We start from the raw sequence: 18,630 nt of genomic DNA on the forward strand, positions 1-18,630 counted from the left end.
TGACTGATTCATGTCGAACATTTTCTTATGTCCAATGAACCGCACTGATGAGGACAAAATGTATTATTTATTTACTAAGCTAAGAATTAAAATACAATGAATCACAACATGTAATTTGAAGCTGAAAAATAAACAACTTATGACATAAAGTGGATGATTCAAACTAAAGGGTTTCTGTTGGTTGAATTAGGGTAATTTTGTATTTTGCTAGACACGAAGGTTGATCAGACATGGGGACAGTTATTGAAGATGCAAGTCTAACATATACTTTGTGGCAGCGTGTATTAAAACATTCTGGATGTTCTATGTAATTTCTGGTGCATAAAAGTGCAAATCAGCATGCTGCTGCTCTCTCCCATTTCTAAATTCGGACATCCCAACAAACGTGGATGTTACTGGTCCAGCAGGTACTGACTTTAAAAGGCATGTACAACTGTACTGAAGGTAAAAAAAAATCAAACTTTTAATATATAATTTAACATTGCATCATTTCTACATACGTATTCATGTAGACAAACATGTGTGCAATGCTTCTGTGTGCCGATTTGTTTGTTTGTTTACTTGTTATCCGGTAGACTTTTATGATAACTTATACTGACAACATATCAACCAATTGCTATTTTGCGGTTATTTAGAGCCTATATGGTTTGTTGAGGAATTCCTGATGATACATCGGTATGAAATCTATTGCGACACCACATTGTAGTTCCAAGGGGTAAGAGGGAATTCATCTGACACACTGTTGTTCCAAACAGAAGGCCCAGCAATATCCTTCATGCTTAATTTGGTCCAGTCTGGGACAAGTCTGCTTCCACTCCACACAATATACTTTCTGGAAGAATGGTAAAGGATGCATCTAGGAATAATGCTTCTTAGCCATGGAGAAATATTAGGCATACCAAAATAATTATGTATAGTTATTCATTTGATCTTAAAACATTAGATTGGGTTGTGAACTCAGGGACAGAAAATAACATACTCAATTCTACTTTTCACTCAAGAAAAAGGTCAAACTCTATGCACTACACACACAAAAAAACACATTTAATATGCTGGCAAGGGAAAGGGATACTGACAAATCAAATATGGTTGAGAAAACCCACAATGTAAATAAAGTCCTCCCACCCAGTAAAAGCGTGGCTCCTTTCAACTATATGATAAAGCTATCTTTAAATAAAATTATATATATATATATATATATATATATATATATATACCCTGTACAAAATCCAGGTTTTAAAATGTGTGACAAAATTCTTCAGCGCACACCAAAGCCACAAAGGACAAAATTCACCATGTTTAAGTTTTAAATGCAAAAAAAAACTTCTTTCAAGCAATAATAAAAAAAAAAAATGCTGATATTTAACAAAGCAAGGAGCAGATGAAAGTTGCAAAAGTGAATCATAACAGAGTTTTCACTCTCAAGTCTGCCAAAGAAAATTGCTGCTTCAGTTTGTGGGTGTGTTTATGCAACCCTACACTGCCATTAGTGTTGTGACCACACATTGCCTGCCATAACAGTCTATCCATATTATGTGTGTTTATATCTAATATAGGCTGAAGAGACATAAGAGACCATGTGGTTGCAGGTCAAGGCTCCGACAGACTCCGTTGCCAAGTTTGTCTTACAAATATACAGATAGAAAACAAAAATCCACCTTTGATTATTTGACATTGAAGGCCGAATTAAAAACTAGAGACAGACTCGAGCCGATTTCACACTGCAAATCTACAATCCTCTTCCTGAAGTGAAAATGAATATGCAAATCTCAAGTATCAAACTGGCAAAGATGATTTTTTGAATTACAATGAAATGTGCCTAATTCTTCTAATGACCAAGCAAGACACTGTCACCCGACTCAGTATAAAAACCAGGCTGAGGAAAAAAGACCTGAGGTTACTGAAAACTCTGCTATCATTTATGTTGTATAGTTAGTTCAGTAAACATTTGCCATTTGATATTCTATTATATTTCCCTGAATATGTACGGCTGAAAACAATCCCAGATCATTGTCATGTGGCTGTTCACTAAATGAACTTGTGAAACAAAAATGTTTTATTGATGATTAAACTCTGAAACAAAGCACAGGTTTTAGAGAATAAAGAGACTTGCCATCAGTGCTGGTAAGGACGAAGATCTCAGTCTGGCTCTGTTTCTTGCCACCGACAGTCTTGGGAAACCAGTGTAGGTCAATGGGGTAAATGTCCTCTGGCAATTTGACAACCAGACTGGTCTCACTGGTCAGCAGGTTCCACTTGAGGATCTGGTGGTCCTCGCTGCATGAGTACAGCTCATCTGCTGTGGTCCAGCCGACACAACTCACAAGTTCCTTATGTGATCTGTTGTTAAGGAAAGTGATCTAGGTAACTTATTTTGTGTATGTGTTGTAATTGATTAAATAGTTTCTAGATTTGGTACAGGTTAGATGCTATGTTAAGAGAAGCAATAGGAAGTAACAATTACAACAATTAACGTTAGCGTATAATACAAAGGTAGTTCTTTTGATGCTTAGAAAACAAGAGACACGTTTTGACTTCGTTATATAACATATATTTCCTCTGTACACAAACATACGTATAACCACATCATAAAGAGGATATGTTTGGGTTCTTGTAGCAGCGATGTTTTCAATCTCATGGTGTATGTCTGCTCCGTTGATCCCTAAACGAACAAGACATTTTCCGTTAGTGACTGTTACTCATTTTAAGGCTTATTGTATTACATCAATGCCGAACCAACACACACAAAGAAAGACTATAAAAGACCAAACCCGAACGATGAACCGTGCCCTGTAGATTAGGCAGCTGAGCTGTTGGCATGCTCTGGTAGTTGTAACGGTAAATTAAACAAGCGTCTGCAGTTGCTACGGTACCTGCCACCGTTGCTAACGTGAATCCTGAGATGTCCCCGAGCCGTGGCTGCGACGTGAATGCTAACGTTAACTTGGTTTTCTGGTCAGAACAGACATCCCTTTGTCGTTACCGACTATATTGTGGAACAACCAGCAACATATGCGTGTCATTTACTCCAGCAAAAGATGCATGAATAGTCAATGTTGTACACTGCATGCCTATCCATCACTAATCAACAGTTTCTCGCTAACATCATCAAGGCGAACTTCTGGTAGCCATATTATCTGGGTCATAAGAAGCTCGGGACGTAAGTTCTCGCGAGAGTTGTAAGTCACTTCCTCGACAAGGGATCTTTCGAATGATCATTAAAAAAAAATGCATCTGGTAAATAAATGCATTTAACGGGACACGTTAAAATCGAACAAACTAACATTAATCATTTGATCCATCGGACAACTTTATATTTTACAACCTAAAATATAAACTATCCCTCCCGACGGCACTTCCTTCTACTGTAACCGTTGAACACGTAGAAACATTAAGCTTTGAATCTGACAATAATCTTAAACCATATAACATTGCAAAGAAGCAGTATTGTTTCTTTCGGTGTGTCTTTTTCGCCTGAGTGTTTGTGTGATATGGTTATTGTTTGTTTGGAGCGAGGCGGAGTTGGCTTCGTCCCCTTTTTTGAATTTCGTGTTTTTTTCCCTTGCCCTTTGAACGTTCCATGGTGCCTTGCGTCAGTTTGTAACGAATTTGGTTCGACAGCACAGTTTAGGCGCCATTTACAAGTTAGAGTTTTCAAGTAGGAGAGCGACTCGGAATGACACGGGACTGAATTTTCTGGATTATATTTGCCAAATGTTGGATTAACGAATACTTTTTTTTCTCGAAATCGTGATTTGGTTCAGAAAGAACGAACATTGAAAGATCGTGCCGATATTTTGGAAGGTATATTGAAACATCCTAGCTGAGACTAAGATAATGATTGGGTTCCGTCTATTTGCTGAAATGCATAACATTAGTTTCCAAACCCGACAACATTAACACGTTAACTTGAGTTTTAACATTAGATACGGTGAAAACGTACTGATCAGCGTTAAAAATGCTCTGGGACGTAAGCGATGGTTACTTTTTTAAACTTATATTGCAGTATTTGAATTTCCGTAGACGCACACACCCCTAACAGTAATCTGTAACTTTCCCGATTGTCTGAGCTAATGTTAATGTTGTAGATGGTTTCCAAACCTTTGCGGTGCAATACCCTTTATCTGGTTAGCGTCTTCTACCGTTGCTTTAGCTTTAGCGTTAGTCAACGTTAGTTGGGCAAATAGTCCCGAGCGTCCATTTCAATTTCGATAATGCTAGCTTCGAGTACAGTTAACGTTACAGTGTTGCATTGACGTTACAGATTCACAACGCAACGATGCGTTTCTTAGTCAAAGTTAGCCGTCACGTTAGCTTTGCTGTTGTATTTCCCACCACAGTTAGCCACAGCTGCTAACATAACGTTAACATTAGCAAACTGAAAATAGTGCAGTAACGTGGCAAAGTTCCGCCAACTTAACGTGTTTTTTTATCCAGTGGCCAAGCTGGCTTTACCTATGGGACATGTGGTAGACGTACGCGTAGTTCTAACGTCCAACGTTACCGCAAAGTTAGCTATAGTTATAAGAATGCGCTTTCCATTAGCTAGCGAGTTAGGCTGATTTACACCGCCGCCCCCAAACATAAAAGTCGAGTGGACTGAAGTTAATAACAGCGTTAGGTTTGAGCCATCGATCAATTTAGGACTTTCTGTCTTTCCCACCGTGCAGAGAGCCTGTTTAGCTGCGTTTGCTCAGCAATACGCGTAACATACGTCGGGCTGAGGGATGTCGGAAGAGAATTGAGCTATTTGCATATTATCTGAATTTGTTTTCCATTATCGTTACTTGAACCTTATTTTCTGGAGTGGTTTTTTTTTCAACATTGCAAGGGTCATTAACCGTCCGACTTAGTGACGCGCAAATCAAACGCCTACCTTAGATGCAAATTGGTACTAAAACCATTCTGTCACAGGAGGAGGCCATTCCTTTTTCTTTTCTTTTCTTTACTTTTTTTTTTTTTTTTTTTTTTTTTACTGTTTGATGGTAGAATATCACACTTTGCTACAATCAGCACGCAGATTAGCTGCCTGCTGCCAATTATTCTAATGTTATTAGACGAGAGCCTTTTTTTAATAACTCACTTTGCTCAGATTACACTCTCAGACATTGCCATTCATGTTGTTACGTTATCTTTTGTTGTAAAAAAAAATCATAAAGCAAAAAATAAGTTCCCATGTGAAGATTCTAGTGAGTAACAGTTAGATGGGCGGCAGTGTGGGATAATGATTAAAGCCTGACAACAGTAGCTGCGTGTGACCGACTAAAAGTGGAGTTGGGAGATTGACAGGCACAAAAAACACTCATGGATATTCCTTTTTTTTCTTTTTTCTTTTTTCTCTTTTCACCAATGACCCCTTCAGATTTCAAATCATGCCATCTAAAACTGCAAAGAGCTCATCTGCCAAGCCTAGAGGGAAAGGGTCGCAGCCTCGGGATGACTCCGAGGACGAGCGGGATGTGCCCCCTCAAGAAACCAACTCCAATGGCCAAGAGGAGGCACCGCCGACAACTGGCAAGTAACAAAGGCTGTTTTGGTGTCTGTGAATCTAAATAAGTTGTGTTCACTCAATGGCGTTGCGTGTATTGCCGTACTGCTCGTGGCCAGTTGCCACACTTCTGAAGCCTTTTTTCTTACCTAAAACACGCAGTTATAATGGCTGGCACATTTTTTTCTAAAATGTCAGTCATCAATAAATGTCTGATGATTTTTGAGATGATTTTGATATCGTCGAGTGTACTTCTTCCACGGATCTTCTCAGCAAGCGAGGTATTTATTTCGATAATGAAGTGTTTTATGGAGTAGATCAAACGGGTGTTTGACGTTATTCTTGTAACTTAATAAATTGTAAATGGCATAATAAATTGTATGCGGAGTTTAAGATGCACGTTGGTATTGAGTTTGTATTCTTTAGAATCTGTTGAAGTGCTTCACTGGGTGTCTGGCTGCAATAATTACATTTCCAAACCTCGACCCCTTGGCTTGTTTATGCTTATGTGAGCACAATAGATTTGGGACAGGTCGTTGTGACTCAGTGTGATGGCAACATGATCGGTTTAACGTTATACGTTACAATCAAAAACACGACCTTGTCTGTCTGCGTCGTGAGTGCAGTTCAGCACGACTGAAAACGTGACGTTGATGATCGAAATTTGCACTTCGCTTATTTATTCTCGACGAAATGAATGTGGCGCATCTGCTCTCGCGTCTCGACGCTTGTCGCGGAGTGCGTTTGTATAATAATGTTTGTTCATAAGCGACCATGGTCTCTTTCTCTCTCTCTCTTTCTTGGGCTGGCTCTTGTTTTCAGAACAAAGAAAAATAACGCCTGTCAACTTTCTCGGGAGTCGTTGTTTGACTGCTGTTTGTAACTTGCTGCCTGTGTTGTGTTTGTTTGTGTGTGTTTTGTGTCGCTCCTCCACCCCTCCCCCACGCACCGCTGACCCCCACCTGAAACGCCTCGCACAGAGGAATAAAAGTTGTACTTTTTTTCTTTCTGTGCCACAGATCCGTCTCTCGGGGAGGCTGCCGGGGCGGTTGATAGTCGAAGTTTGGAGGAGATTCTCGGCAGCATCCCTCCACCCCCGCCCCCAGCAATGACCAATGAACCGGGCGCTCCTCGCCTCATGATAACACATTTAGTTAATCGCAATTTTAAATCGTATGCAGGCGAGCAGATTCTGGGGCCTTTTCACAAGGTACGACCAAACATGGTGACACATGTCAGCCCTGCGTGGGAAACTACTTTGTTAACTTGTTAAGAGCACAGATTTGCCATACTTTCGAAAATGTAATTAAATTAGTTTTTAATGTCGTTATACAGCTATACATGCTGCATTGTGTTGTGGTGGACAACATGGACAACACTATTCACGATTCTACATTATAACATGTATTGAGTTAACAATATATTAAAAGTGGGAAAAGTCACAACTCCATTTTGATTTAGTGAGTGTTTCCTGTAAAGGGAGAGTGATCTAGTGATGTGGTGACATTTACCAGTAATTAGGACTTTCTTTAAATTTAGTCCTTTCATCTTTTTCTGATATCCTGATTTCTCTGCAAGTATTACTATATTAAAGGAAATCTTAACTACACCTACTGGGAATATATTCATAATCACAATCTTATTATGCTTAAATGTTAATATATAGCATGTAATATTATGGCATTTACAAAATTTGTTTGTGGATGCAATATATTTGTATAAAATTGATTTAGTGTTTTTTTATTATTATTATTTGATTCCATCTTCTCTCTCACCTTTCTTTCAGCGCTTTTCGTGCATCATAGGTCCGAATGGGAGTGGGAAGTCTAATGTGATAGATTCAATGCTCTTTGTGTTCGGATACAGAGCACAAAAGATCAGATCCAAAAAGCTATCAGTGCTGATTCACAGTTCTGATAAACATAAGGATGTTCAAAGCTGTACTGTGGAGGTGCATTTTCAAAAGATTATTGATAAGGTAAATATATGTATATCTCTATCTCACACAAACAGACCACACTCACTCTGGCCTTTCCTAAATTAATAAATACACAGTCCAAATTGAAAGGAGTGATTAGAAATATTTTGTAGTGGATAGAATTTTTTTTTTATTTTAAATATTGTTTTCCCCCAATAGACAATATTGCCACATAGAATCACAACAGTGACTAAACACAGACTCAAAGCAGTCATGAAAGTTACAACAAACACCTACACATGCCATAGTCAATTCATAATGTGCTAGAATTGATTCCCCTATTTTGAACCATTTTTTAAGTGTGCCATTTAGTGACTGGGCTCTACTTAATTCATTGTAATGTGAAAAGTCAACTAAATGGGGTTTTTGTATTAAGAGACAAATGTATTCTTCTGCATTTGATCACAAATAACATTTTACACTGTAGTGGAGAGAATCAGTTTAAATCCGTTTCTATGTTTGATCTGCCACAGGGGGTGTAAGTTTGGACTCGACCACTGTTAAATATTTCTAAGTCTTTCTGTTCGGTCCAGTTGGTAACAGTTAATTAAAATCAAGTTGTTAAACTAAAGGCATAATTCTATGAATGCTGCCAGCTTTAATATCTGCAGTTTCGGAAATAGAAAATATATTTTAAGAAGTGGTGTACACAACTTTGATTATTAAACTTTGTTTTAAAATTCTTAGATTATTAGGCAAATTCCCTACACTTTTGCAATGCATTTATAATATCACCATCGTATCTTACATGTTGTTAAACTTTTGTAAATGGAACATGATAGATTACACTCTAATATTGATATGGTATATGTACATGTTAGTGTAGCTGGCTTAGATCTGTTGTGTGCTTTTTAAACAAGCCTTTTTCTTAACTGTTGTTAATGTGCAGTGTTTTTCTCGAACCACTTTGTGGATTTGTCAGTATTCTCATTTGATGTGTAGAGCTGTTAGTTTCTCCTGAACTGTTCTGCACTAAGCTGCTCTGTCTTCTGCCCCTCCCCCCTCTGAGCCAGGAAGGAGATGACTACGAAGTCATCCCCAACAGCAAGTTCTATGTTTCCAGGACTGCCAACAAAGACAATTCCTCAGCCTACCATGTCAATGGCAAGAAAGTCACATTCAAAGAAGTGGGGACTTTACTGCGAAGCCATGGCATTGACCTAGACCACAACAGATTTCTGATCTTACAGGTAATTGTAATGTTTTTAATAGAATTTCCTTTTACCCTTGCTGTGACCATCACATTCTGTCAGATTCCCTGTCCGTTTGTACTTTGAGTCAAATGTTTCATGGCTACCCTAAAGCCATGCCTGTCTGTGGGAGAAACCTGTTGTAATGGAATAGGAAAGGAGAGGATGTGTCCTCTGCCAGCCCTTAGACTGCTATAGCAGCGCATCATGGTTTGAAACAATGTGGAAAGGTGCGAACCATTATTTGCTGCTTTAGAATTTTAAGGAAAAAATACAATTCTCTCCAATACGTGGACCTGGATGCGAGTGGCTGTAGTTGAAAGACGCTTTTATGGTTTATGGGGTTGACCCTCCAGTGGGGACAGGTTGGATTTCCCTTTCCCATGTACCTGCCACGCTTTAGCAGCACGTAAATATTGGCGTGTGAGAATAGACCCCAACCCCAATATTAGCAGTGCTGCTTCAGTGTGGTGGGATCAAACACTCCATTACCATGGCTTTAATATTTCTTTAGCTTTTTTGTTTGATTGTTTTTGCCTTGAATGTGAATCAAATGCATATATATTTAAATAATTTTCCTTTTTAGATTTTTTTATTTTATTTTAGATTTAACATTGTGTCACACTGAGTTTGAATCAGTTCACTAGTTACACTCCTATCCCCTCTGATTGTATTACATCTATAACCTGCCCATTATTACTGATTAACCCAAGGATTATGGGGTGATGACACAGGTCGGACCAGAACAAAATGGCTGATTTTGGTAATTTAATTATTTTTACAGTATTGTGGTAGTCTCAGGTTAACACTTTTCTTTTTCTCTTTCTTCCCTCCACTGTGGTTTTGTGGTTAGTTGGTTGATTGAATGTGTCCTGCTTGACTATGTGAGTGTGTGTGTGTGAGTGTGTGTGTCTGTGTGTGTGAGTGTGTGTGTGTCCATTCTCAGTCTCTTCGATGTTAGTTCTGTCTATGACATGGCTGCATGAGTATGGGAAGAGGCTGTAGCTTTTCTCCAAGGTCACTTTTCCAGGCCTCTGGCTAAGGGGAAGCTGGCTATTTTGTGCACTGGTCAGAACAGTGGGTGACGTGTGATTTCCCCTCCAATACTGGCTTCTCTTTTCTTTCATACAACAGTAATATGTGAGCTGTCCTTTATTGCTACATGTAAATTAAACATAATTAAGGACTTCGATTTTTCTATATCTGCAGTTAATTTGTGTTTAACATGATATTTATTGTCTAGAAATATTGTTTTTCTAAGCCAGCCTACCTCCAAAAATAGAATAACAAACAACAAACCGAAGTTCAGATAAATAAAATTACATTGGAGTTGTCCCTATCTTCAGGTCAAGTAGTATTTGGAATTTCAACCAAGGTGTAGCTGCAAGAAATCAACATTTGCATGCTATTAAAAGCATTCATTTTTAAAACATGTTAAATTTGGTAATTAGAATTAAATTATTAACACAAGTAGTAATGGGCAGTGACGGTGATCATAGTTGGGGTGGTGAGGCGATGATGTGTTGTTACAGATGACAGATTCTGTTCTGAAGCATGTTTAACATGTGTGTTAAAACAATTTACCAATTCTTCAGATTACATTTTCTTTTGAAGACTATTTCATTTTTATGTTCCATTTTGTTAAGAATTAATTTAACTGTTTGTATAGCCCACTGTAATACTGGTGGTTATTATCCACTTTTTCTGAGAGGGAAAATCATCGTGTTCTCAAAGGGACCCCCCCTCCTCTTGAAATATTTTTTTGTAGACTGTGTGTGAGTGTGTGAGTGTGTGTGTGTGTGTGGGGCACACAAGCATTATTTTTAGGTTTAGAGTTATGAATTCAATTGACAACATCTGAGTTTTGAGGGCATTTTTGTTTGTATTAATTGAATTAAATGAAGAGGGCTTTATTAGAACATTTAGCTCTACGTTTTCAGTGAATGATTGCCTGCATGTCTTTTGTCCATGTGTTGTTCTGGACTGTGCTTAGGGTGAGGTGGAGCAGATTGCCATGATGAAGCCTAAAGGTCAGACGGAGCATGACGAGGGCATGCTAGAGTACCTGGAGGACATTATTGGTTCCTGCCGCCTCAAGGAGCCAATCCTAACACTGGCCCGTCGCATTGAGCTACTCAATGAGCAGAGGGGAGAGAAGGTGACATACACACTATCTGCTCACACACTCATAAGCTAACCGACTTCCCTTCCTGTGTCCTGACTTCATTTGCTGGACATTTATATGGCCGAGGTTGGAGTTTGAAGAGGCCTTTTTGGTGTGCACATATCTGAGATTAAAATAAACAATACATTTATATATAATAATAAGTTTGTTCTTGGCTGGGCCAGCTGCCCCAGACATGTTTTTTATTTTTAAATGTATTCACTATTTACACCTGAGGAATGTGCCAGCTTAGTAAGTAGACACATTTCCCTCTTATTTAATTTAACATCATGTAATACAACACTGGTGTGATTAGATACAATAGCAAATTAATGCTATTTGTTGTTTTTATAAAAATAATATTTATGTGGTACTAGAATGATGTAGATGCTGTAAAACATTGTTTATATGTCACTAATGCATATGCATTTATATGAATGTTTCCCACCTGTTATTAAGTACTGCAATGTTCACTGTACTAGCTAAACCGAGTGAAGCTTGTGGAAAAGGAGAAGAATGCTTTGGAGGCAGAGAAGAACAAGGCTGTGGAGTTCCTCAACCTGGAGAATGACATCTTCAAACATAAGAGTCAGCTCTGCCAATATTATGTGTGAGTGCAGCAGCACAACCCTCAGTTCTGTACAAGACAATATAATCTCATTACATTTCAATACAAACCTCATCCAACAGTAGCATGGAAAATCAAATAATAAAAAAAACACTGAATGAATGCCAACGTTATACTATTTTTAAACCTCACAGGGGCAGCATGACCCTTCTCTGGTGTCAGGTGCCAATTTCTTTGTGTGTAAATAGTCGTGTATGTGTAAACCATTACATTTTAGCACTCACTGGTTTTTCTCTTTGCCATTAGTCATGATCTGCAGAAGCGCATGGTAGATAAAGAGCAGGAGAAGGAGAAGATCTTGGAGGACACCAAGGAACTCACTGAGAAAAATGCCACGTTATCAAAGGAGACAGAGAAAATGAACCAAGAGCTCAAAAATGTGGAGAAGTAAGGCAATTTTTGTCCTCTTCTTCCCCGCTACTAACCAATATAACATGCTCAAAAGGTTACTAACTTTTCTACTTATTAAATACTTTAGCAGTCGTCAGTGCCTCTCTTGCCCTGAATATTTTTCTTCAAAATTCCTAGTAACTGTAATTTATGTGTGCTTAAATGTGATAGTTACTCATAAGAAGTACAGAGAAGCAATCCTCCCTTGCAAAAATAACAAAGTATACACTTGATGATGTTCTAGTTTTCAGAATTTCTTTGATTTATTTATTTTTTATTTTTTTAGCTTTGATGACTAAATTATTTTTAAAACTGACGAAAATGGCTGTTATATTATATAAATTGAGCCTATTATTCTGTTTTATTTATTATGTACTGTGTATATATATATATATATATATACACACACACACACGTTTTGCATATTTTTTTATTTATTATCAGTATTTCATATTTCAGATGCTTTTTCCGTGATTGATTCGAGTCAGTAAAAATGCTGTTCCTCCACCAGGAAACAAAATAAGATCAACAAGTACATTGAGACCCAAAAGGAGAAGTTCACCCAGCTGGACCTGCAGGATGTTGAAGTGCGCGAGAAGATTAAACACTCCAAAAGCAAGAACAAGAAACTGCAGAAGCAGCTGGAAAAGGACAAAGAAAAGGTGTGTTGGCCTTTAAATTGTGGTCCACTATTACACAGAGTTCAATGACTTCCTTTAATTCCGTATCACAGTCTGCTACTGTAGAAGTTGTGATTATTTCACTCTGACAGTATCACAGTAGGCATTCTCACAGTGGTCAGAGGCATAAAGTCACATAATCTGTCAGGAGAGAATAATTGTAGCCATTTTCCATAATTTATAATGCATATCCATTAACAGGGTTGCACTAAGTCAAGACAAGCTAGCACCAGTGGTATGGCACTCCAGTGTATTTTGTCCCGGGGCCAAGAAAGAAACATGGGCACTAAAAATACAATTTCCATGGCTTATAGAAAACACAAGGGTTGTTGTTGTGAGGCCTAGAGAAAAGGACATCTGTTAAGGCTTTACAGAAACCTAAATAAATTGCAGTATTCAACAGTTTAACTTCTTATATGCTAAGTTTGAATCAAATTGACTTCCCTTGTGGGTTGAGAAGGGTTTTCACAGGTCCATGTATTACAGTTGAACACATGAAAGTGTCCTGTCTGTGTGTATTTGTCCTTTTTATGTTGTCTACGTTTTAAATGTCATTTTTTTTTAAGCGTTATTTGCCATACTACACATGGATTCTACAGTGATACATTTCTTAAGAGATAGCTAATGTAATAATAAGTGTGTTGATTTTCGTTTTTTGTGTGAATATAAAGCAAGGTTTAATGATAATATACATCTGTGTAAACATATTCCAGGCAGTGTAGCATTTTAAACAAATGGCCTGGCTGGTGGAAGAGTTATAGTTTCTGTAATTGATATCATTCTGTGTGATATCTGCAGCTACACAAAGCGAGATTAAGTGCAGTCACATTACTTTCATACAAAAAATGGGAATTATGGCTACTAACACATATAGGTCCTGGACATGATGCACTGTGTGACCAAAAAAATGATGCTTTCTCAGTTTCAAAAGTCGGTATGGACATTTTTCATATTTTTTCCATATCTTGGGCATAAATGTGGTTCTTCGAGGTGAATTGACATCATGCATGCAAAATAAATCCTGTTTAAAAAGTGTAAATCAAATTTCATGGCAGGAAGAGCTCTGTCATAAACTAGCCACTAGGGGGCTGTGAAGTAACACACTAGTTGATTTTTAGTGTGTGCCTATTGATGGCCTTCTCATGCTCCGTTCTCTATTAATAATGTTCCCATTTCTTAGAGCAATGTTTCTCTTACTTGAACTGAAACATTTTGTCACACAAATGTAGTTAACATAGTGTTGAGTGTCCCTCATAACTGTAGGTATAGATACTCAGCTCCTTCTCTGCTCCACCTACAATAGCTGTGCTCTGGAAACGTCTTGGTCAGAGGGGGAGCTGGGCAGAGGCAGGCAGACCTCTTGGGAGCAGTTTCTGCTGTGTGGCAGTCAACTATGGCCTGGCTTGTGTAACACTCCCAGCACATTCACATTTCACCCGCAGTTAACCCTACAAAACATAGACTATATACACACACACCACTCCTTGCCTTGTTTCAGCCCTGCCAAGCGGCTGACTGTTGTGCCAGTCTTAACCAGGACTTGCTCAGTCCTGAATGTGTGTTTATAGTTGATTACAGTTGTGTGTTTTGGCCTGCTTCCGAATGTGAAGCACAGTAACTCGTAACTGGCACTGGCAAAAAGTGTGTTCAATCCATTTACTTTATACTTCTTGTCTCCTAATAAAGTCTCGACTGATCCCTTAATCTCATCATGTAATTTAAGAGGTAACAGGCTATTACTCTGTCATTGGTTAAAGTCAGTATTGACAAATGATGTCCTGAAGTTGAACCCAGACAGGTGTAGCCACTGTTGCTTAGCATTCAGGAACACATCAGTCAAACCCATCTCATCTGTTTTTGTATGTTCTCCTGTCTGGCTCATGTTTCAGCTGGAGGAAGTGCGCGGTATACCAGCCAGCAGTGAAAAGGCCATCTCTGAGGCAACAGCTCGCAAGGATGAGCTGGAGAAGCAGAAGGTGAAGGAAGAAAAAAAACTGGAGGAGGTGATGGAGACTCTGAAGGAGGAGACCAGTGGATTGCAACAGGACAAAGAGGTGTGTGTATACATCTTGGTGTGAGTTTATAGTTGCTTTGTTTAACTCGAGATGCAAAACCTTTTGCATCGTTTCTATAGAATCTCGTCTCTTTGACTTCCACCTGTAACACTCCTCTTTTTGTATTCTCCAGACCAAAGAGAAAGAGCTGATGGAGCTCAGTAAGGCTGTAAATGAGACCCGTTCTCGTATGGACCTGGCTCAGTCGGAGCTTGACATCTACCTAAGCCGCCACAACACGGCTCTGACGCAGCTCAACACTGCCAAGCAGACACTTCAAACCACCTCTGACACGCTGCGTGAGCGCCGCGCTGCCCTCAAAGACCTGGAGGTCCAAATCCCCCAGAAAGAACAAGAGCTCAAAAAGGTCAAAACTAACATCAAACATGGTTTTTTGTTCAGGCAGCATTCACAAGGGACATTTTGCATCTTTGAAATGTAAGTAACCTGTGTTTAAGCACCTACACATCCAGTTACTTGATCCTCTCTTTCTCTCTGCAGGATGATGGAGCGCTGGAGCAGCTGATGAAGATGGACAATGAGACTAAGGAGGTGGTGAGGGAGATGAGGCAGAAGGTTGATGAAGCCAAGAGCTCTCTGTCCTCCAACCGCAGTCGAGGAAGGGTCCTGGACGCCCTCATGCAGCAGCAGAAGAGTGGCAGAATCCCTGGCATCTTTGGAAGATTGGTAAAAAGCTGTTCTAACATTAATACACAGGGTTACACATAGTAATGCACGATATAAACGATATACGATAAAAAATGGCTTACGATAGAGATTTTAATTCTATGCTCTATCGCAGCGGTTCCCAAACTTTTTGTTGCAGCGTACCCCCTTCTACGTCCCAACCGGGTTGACGCACCCCCAATCACCCCTTCAAAAAGAAGGGGGAAAACACAACAAAGCTTTGTTTTATCGCCATATAAAGACTCATGTTTAATCATGTAAAAATAACCAGATCACGCATGACAATAACAACATCAACAAAGTTTCAATAAAATGCAACAAAGTTACGCACAAGCTTCCACTTTTAAGAGGATGAGTCGGCTCTCAAGTCTCACGCTTTGGGCGTAAGACACGCATCTCACCTGTTCACACACTCACACGCCACATCTAGTATTTCTCACGCAGACAAATGACCGGGATAATTAAAAAAACGTTCTAATATTTTACGAAAATAGCAAATGCAGTTGCTGAATCTGTCTTTATTTTAGATTAGAAACGGTAATTTTGAAAGATTTTCGAGAGCATGCGGGAGGCGACGCTCCGTCTCTTGAAACTCGCTGTGACGGCATTGCACGGCTTCTTACAGAGAACCTTCAGCCAAAATCTCCCACTGAACAAAGTTAAAAACTTGAGAGCCCTGAGACAGACAGCGGCTCAGTAACAGAAAGCACGATCTTGACATAAATGTTATATTTTCAGCCGCGTAAAAGAAAAATTGCAGCAATATTAAATGACCGTGGAGCTAACATCAACATCATCATAACACAACGGTTATGGAAATGACAACGACAGTATATTGAATTAAATTGCAATGAAGTTACAAACGATCCACAACATTAAAGAGCATAGGCTCAGAAACGGATACAAATAAATCTTTCTTTCTTTCTTTTTTAAATACATTTAGCAGTTTGGCTTTCCTTAGGCCGGGTCTATGTAACCTGTTCTGAAATGGTTTTATTATAATCTATATATCGTTATATGTATTGTTATCGCAAGAGGCTGCAATGTATATCGCAATATGGATATTAGGCCATATCGCCCATCCCTGGTTACACAGCAATATAATTCATGGTCATCTAGCTATGGACTGAACTTTAGTCTTCATTACTATTTTAACACCAATTCCACCTTTACAAACGTATTTTATTTTGAAACATTCAGTGTCTGGAATGAAAAGTGGAAGTCTATTTCTATTATTCTAAATTCTGTGTGTGCTTGTAGGGAGACCTTGGAGCCATTGAGGAGAAGTACGATGTGGCCATTTCCTCCAGTTGCGGTGCCCTGGACAACATCGTGGTGGATACCATTGACACGGCTCAGAAATGTGTCATGTTCCTCAAAGAGCAGAACATCGGCTTCGCCACCTTCATCGGTCTTGACAAGGTAAAGATCGTTACACTTCGGGATCCTCAGGTTAGATGGTAAAGCGATGATTGTGTCTCTTTAAGGATTCATTGGTTCAAATATCATACCTGCTACACTCTGACTTCAGTAGCCTGTCAGGATAGTCGTTCAGGTTTCCTCCAGGAAACTCAAATATCCTCATCTTGCTCCGCCGTCTCATTCTTCCTCACCTCATTCGTTCAGATGAAGGTGTGGGAGAGGAACATGGCTCCCATTCGCACTCCAGAGGAAAGCCCTCGTCTCTTTGACATGGTGCGTGTGAAAGATGAGCGTGTGCGCCCAGCCTTCTACTTTGCCCTAAGGGACACGCTGGTGGCCCAGGACATGGAGCAGGCCACACGGATGGCCTTCCAAAAAGACAAGCGCTGGAGAGTGGTCACTCTGAAGGGACAGATCATTGAGATGGCTGGTGGGTGGTGATAACTTCTCTGGCTTGCATACTCATGGCTCTCAGTGAGGATAATACATCCTGTTTTTACAACTTTTTTTAATCTCCCTGTGGTCTGGTATGTGCTTCACAGGAACCATGACTGGAGGAGGACGAGTCCTGAAGGGCAGGATGGGCTCCTCTATCGGTACTGAGGTCTCCCAGGAGGAGGTTGGTTTTTACTTAGAGCAGAAAATTGGTCCTAACTGGCCCCGAGCAAGTTTTAAATAAAATGTTCATATAAGTGTATTAGATACTAACTTCTTGTTAACTGATATTTTCCAGAGTAATGCCTCCATTGACTGTACCTGTGCCTGCTTGGCAGATGGCCAGATGGCACAAAAGACCATGTTATAATATTTATAGAGTAAGAAGAGCTCACGTTTAGGACTTCTCATGCATTAACAACATTACAAATAGGCATAATGTCTAGGGCTGCAGCTATCCAATCATTTTGTAATCGGGTAATCTACCGATTATTCCATCGATTAATCGGATAAAAATTAACATTGTATATAGTTCTCATATGCACCGTTAATTTCTTAACACATTCGGTCAATGACTATAAACAGGAATAAAGATGAGAAAAAAATAAAGCTAAAGATAAATGAGGATTTTTTTCTTTTATAGATCTCAACACAAAAAAGAAATCAAAATAACCTAAATTGTTTACAAATAAACTTAAAATGCTCATCTTGGGTGATATTATACGCACTGTTAAATGTTATTATCATGTCTGACTCCTCACTGCTTCGGTTTGTGGCTGCCTGACGGGGAGGGGAGGGGGGGGGGGGGGCTGCTCGGACCAGCATGCACCTGTCCCGGTACCGGTTGTGTTTCTGGTGCTTTTTAACGATTCTGAACGACGACGCTCCGGCAGTAAAGGCAGCGTTCCCAGCCTGGCTCTGCCGTACTGCATAATGTCAGCTGCCCGCGGTGAACCGGAGACCGGATCAAACGACCGGTTCTTAAAACTACACCCGGACAGGACTGGTATCTTACGAGAGGGGAGACAGGCGTTACGGACACAGCAACTTTCTGTACGAATAAACGATTGGCAGTTGTCTTCATTCCTACTCGGCCTCTGATTGGCTCAGACCGTGGTGATTCATCTCTGTATGCTGTGGGGGGGAAACTTTACACAAACAGACCAGCTGAATGTTAGGAGCACCGGTGCGACCAAGGAACATATTTAGCCGCACTTCACTGATTTTTGGTTGCATGTGCACCTAAATGGTCACTCCGGAGCCCTGGCTTCCTCAAGAACGGCCCGTGTGGAACAATGATCCCTGCTGAGCAGCCGCATAATGCCGAGATAGGAATTCAACGAAGCTTCTAGGCAATTTTTTTGTAATCGAGTTACTCGAATAGCTCGAGTGATCGTTTCAGCCCTAATAATGTCTAAACACCACAAGCTGCAATAGAAGAACTCTTAAAGCTCTTTTTGTACAACTGATACTATTTTTGTTGTTGTTCACACTGTCCACGGGGGTGTTAATAA

General features: G+C 39.6%; 2 protein-coding genes across 6 annotated transcripts in view; one reads left to right on the plus strand and one right to left on the minus strand.

The window, feature by feature from the left end:
* ift80 (intraflagellar transport 80 homolog (Chlamydomonas)) overlaps positions 1-3,133 on the minus strand; it is a 37,220-nt gene extending 34,087 nt beyond the window's left edge. Inside the window, exons 1-3 of one of the 3 annotated variants that reach the window (XM_084020055.1) lie at positions 2,874-3,133; positions 2,599-2,662; positions 2,114-2,332 (exon numbers count right to left, since the gene is read on the minus strand). In XM_084020055.1, the coding sequence (XP_083876181.1) occupies positions 2,114-2,332; positions 2,599-2,638 (259 nt within the window). In that variant the 5' untranslated portion in view covers positions 2,639-2,662; positions 2,874-3,133. Of the gene's footprint in view, positions 1-2,113; positions 2,333-2,585; positions 2,663-2,771; positions 2,788-2,873 lie in introns of those variants that run through there. The other 2 variants (XM_084020056.1, XM_084020057.1) reach the window with 2 other exon arrangements.
* Positions 1-18,630, plus strand: part of smc4 (structural maintenance of chromosomes 4) — a 51,169-nt gene that overhangs the window by 27,925 nt on the left and 4,614 nt on the right. Inside the window, exons 1-15 of one of the 3 annotated variants that reach the window (XM_084020053.1) lie at positions 3,643-3,804; positions 5,363-5,514; positions 6,508-6,698; positions 7,275-7,466; positions 8,480-8,656; positions 10,650-10,814; positions 11,303-11,430; positions 11,695-11,835; positions 12,350-12,500; positions 14,408-14,572; positions 14,706-14,939; positions 15,074-15,259; positions 16,520-16,681; positions 16,886-17,111; positions 17,224-17,300. In XM_084020053.1, the coding sequence (XP_083876179.1) occupies positions 5,373-5,514; positions 6,508-6,698; positions 7,275-7,466; positions 8,480-8,656; positions 10,650-10,814; positions 11,303-11,430; positions 11,695-11,835; positions 12,350-12,500; positions 14,408-14,572; positions 14,706-14,939; positions 15,074-15,259; positions 16,520-16,681; positions 16,886-17,111; positions 17,224-17,300 (2,337 nt within the window). In that variant the 5' untranslated portion in view covers positions 3,643-3,804; positions 5,363-5,372. Of the gene's footprint in view, positions 1-3,642; positions 3,805-5,362; positions 5,515-5,625; positions 5,770-6,507; positions 6,699-7,274; positions 7,467-8,479; positions 8,657-10,649; positions 10,815-11,302; positions 11,431-11,694; positions 11,836-12,349; positions 12,501-14,407; positions 14,573-14,705; positions 14,940-15,073; positions 15,260-16,519; positions 16,682-16,885; positions 17,112-17,223; positions 17,301-18,630 lie in introns of those variants that run through there. The other 2 variants (XM_084020052.1, XM_084020054.1) reach the window with 2 other exon arrangements.

This window comes from Eutrigla gurnardus (assembly GCF_963514095.1).
Source record: "Eutrigla gurnardus genome assembly, chromosome: 10".
Lineage (NCBI taxonomy): Eukaryota > Metazoa > Chordata > Actinopteri > Perciformes > Triglidae > Eutrigla > Eutrigla gurnardus.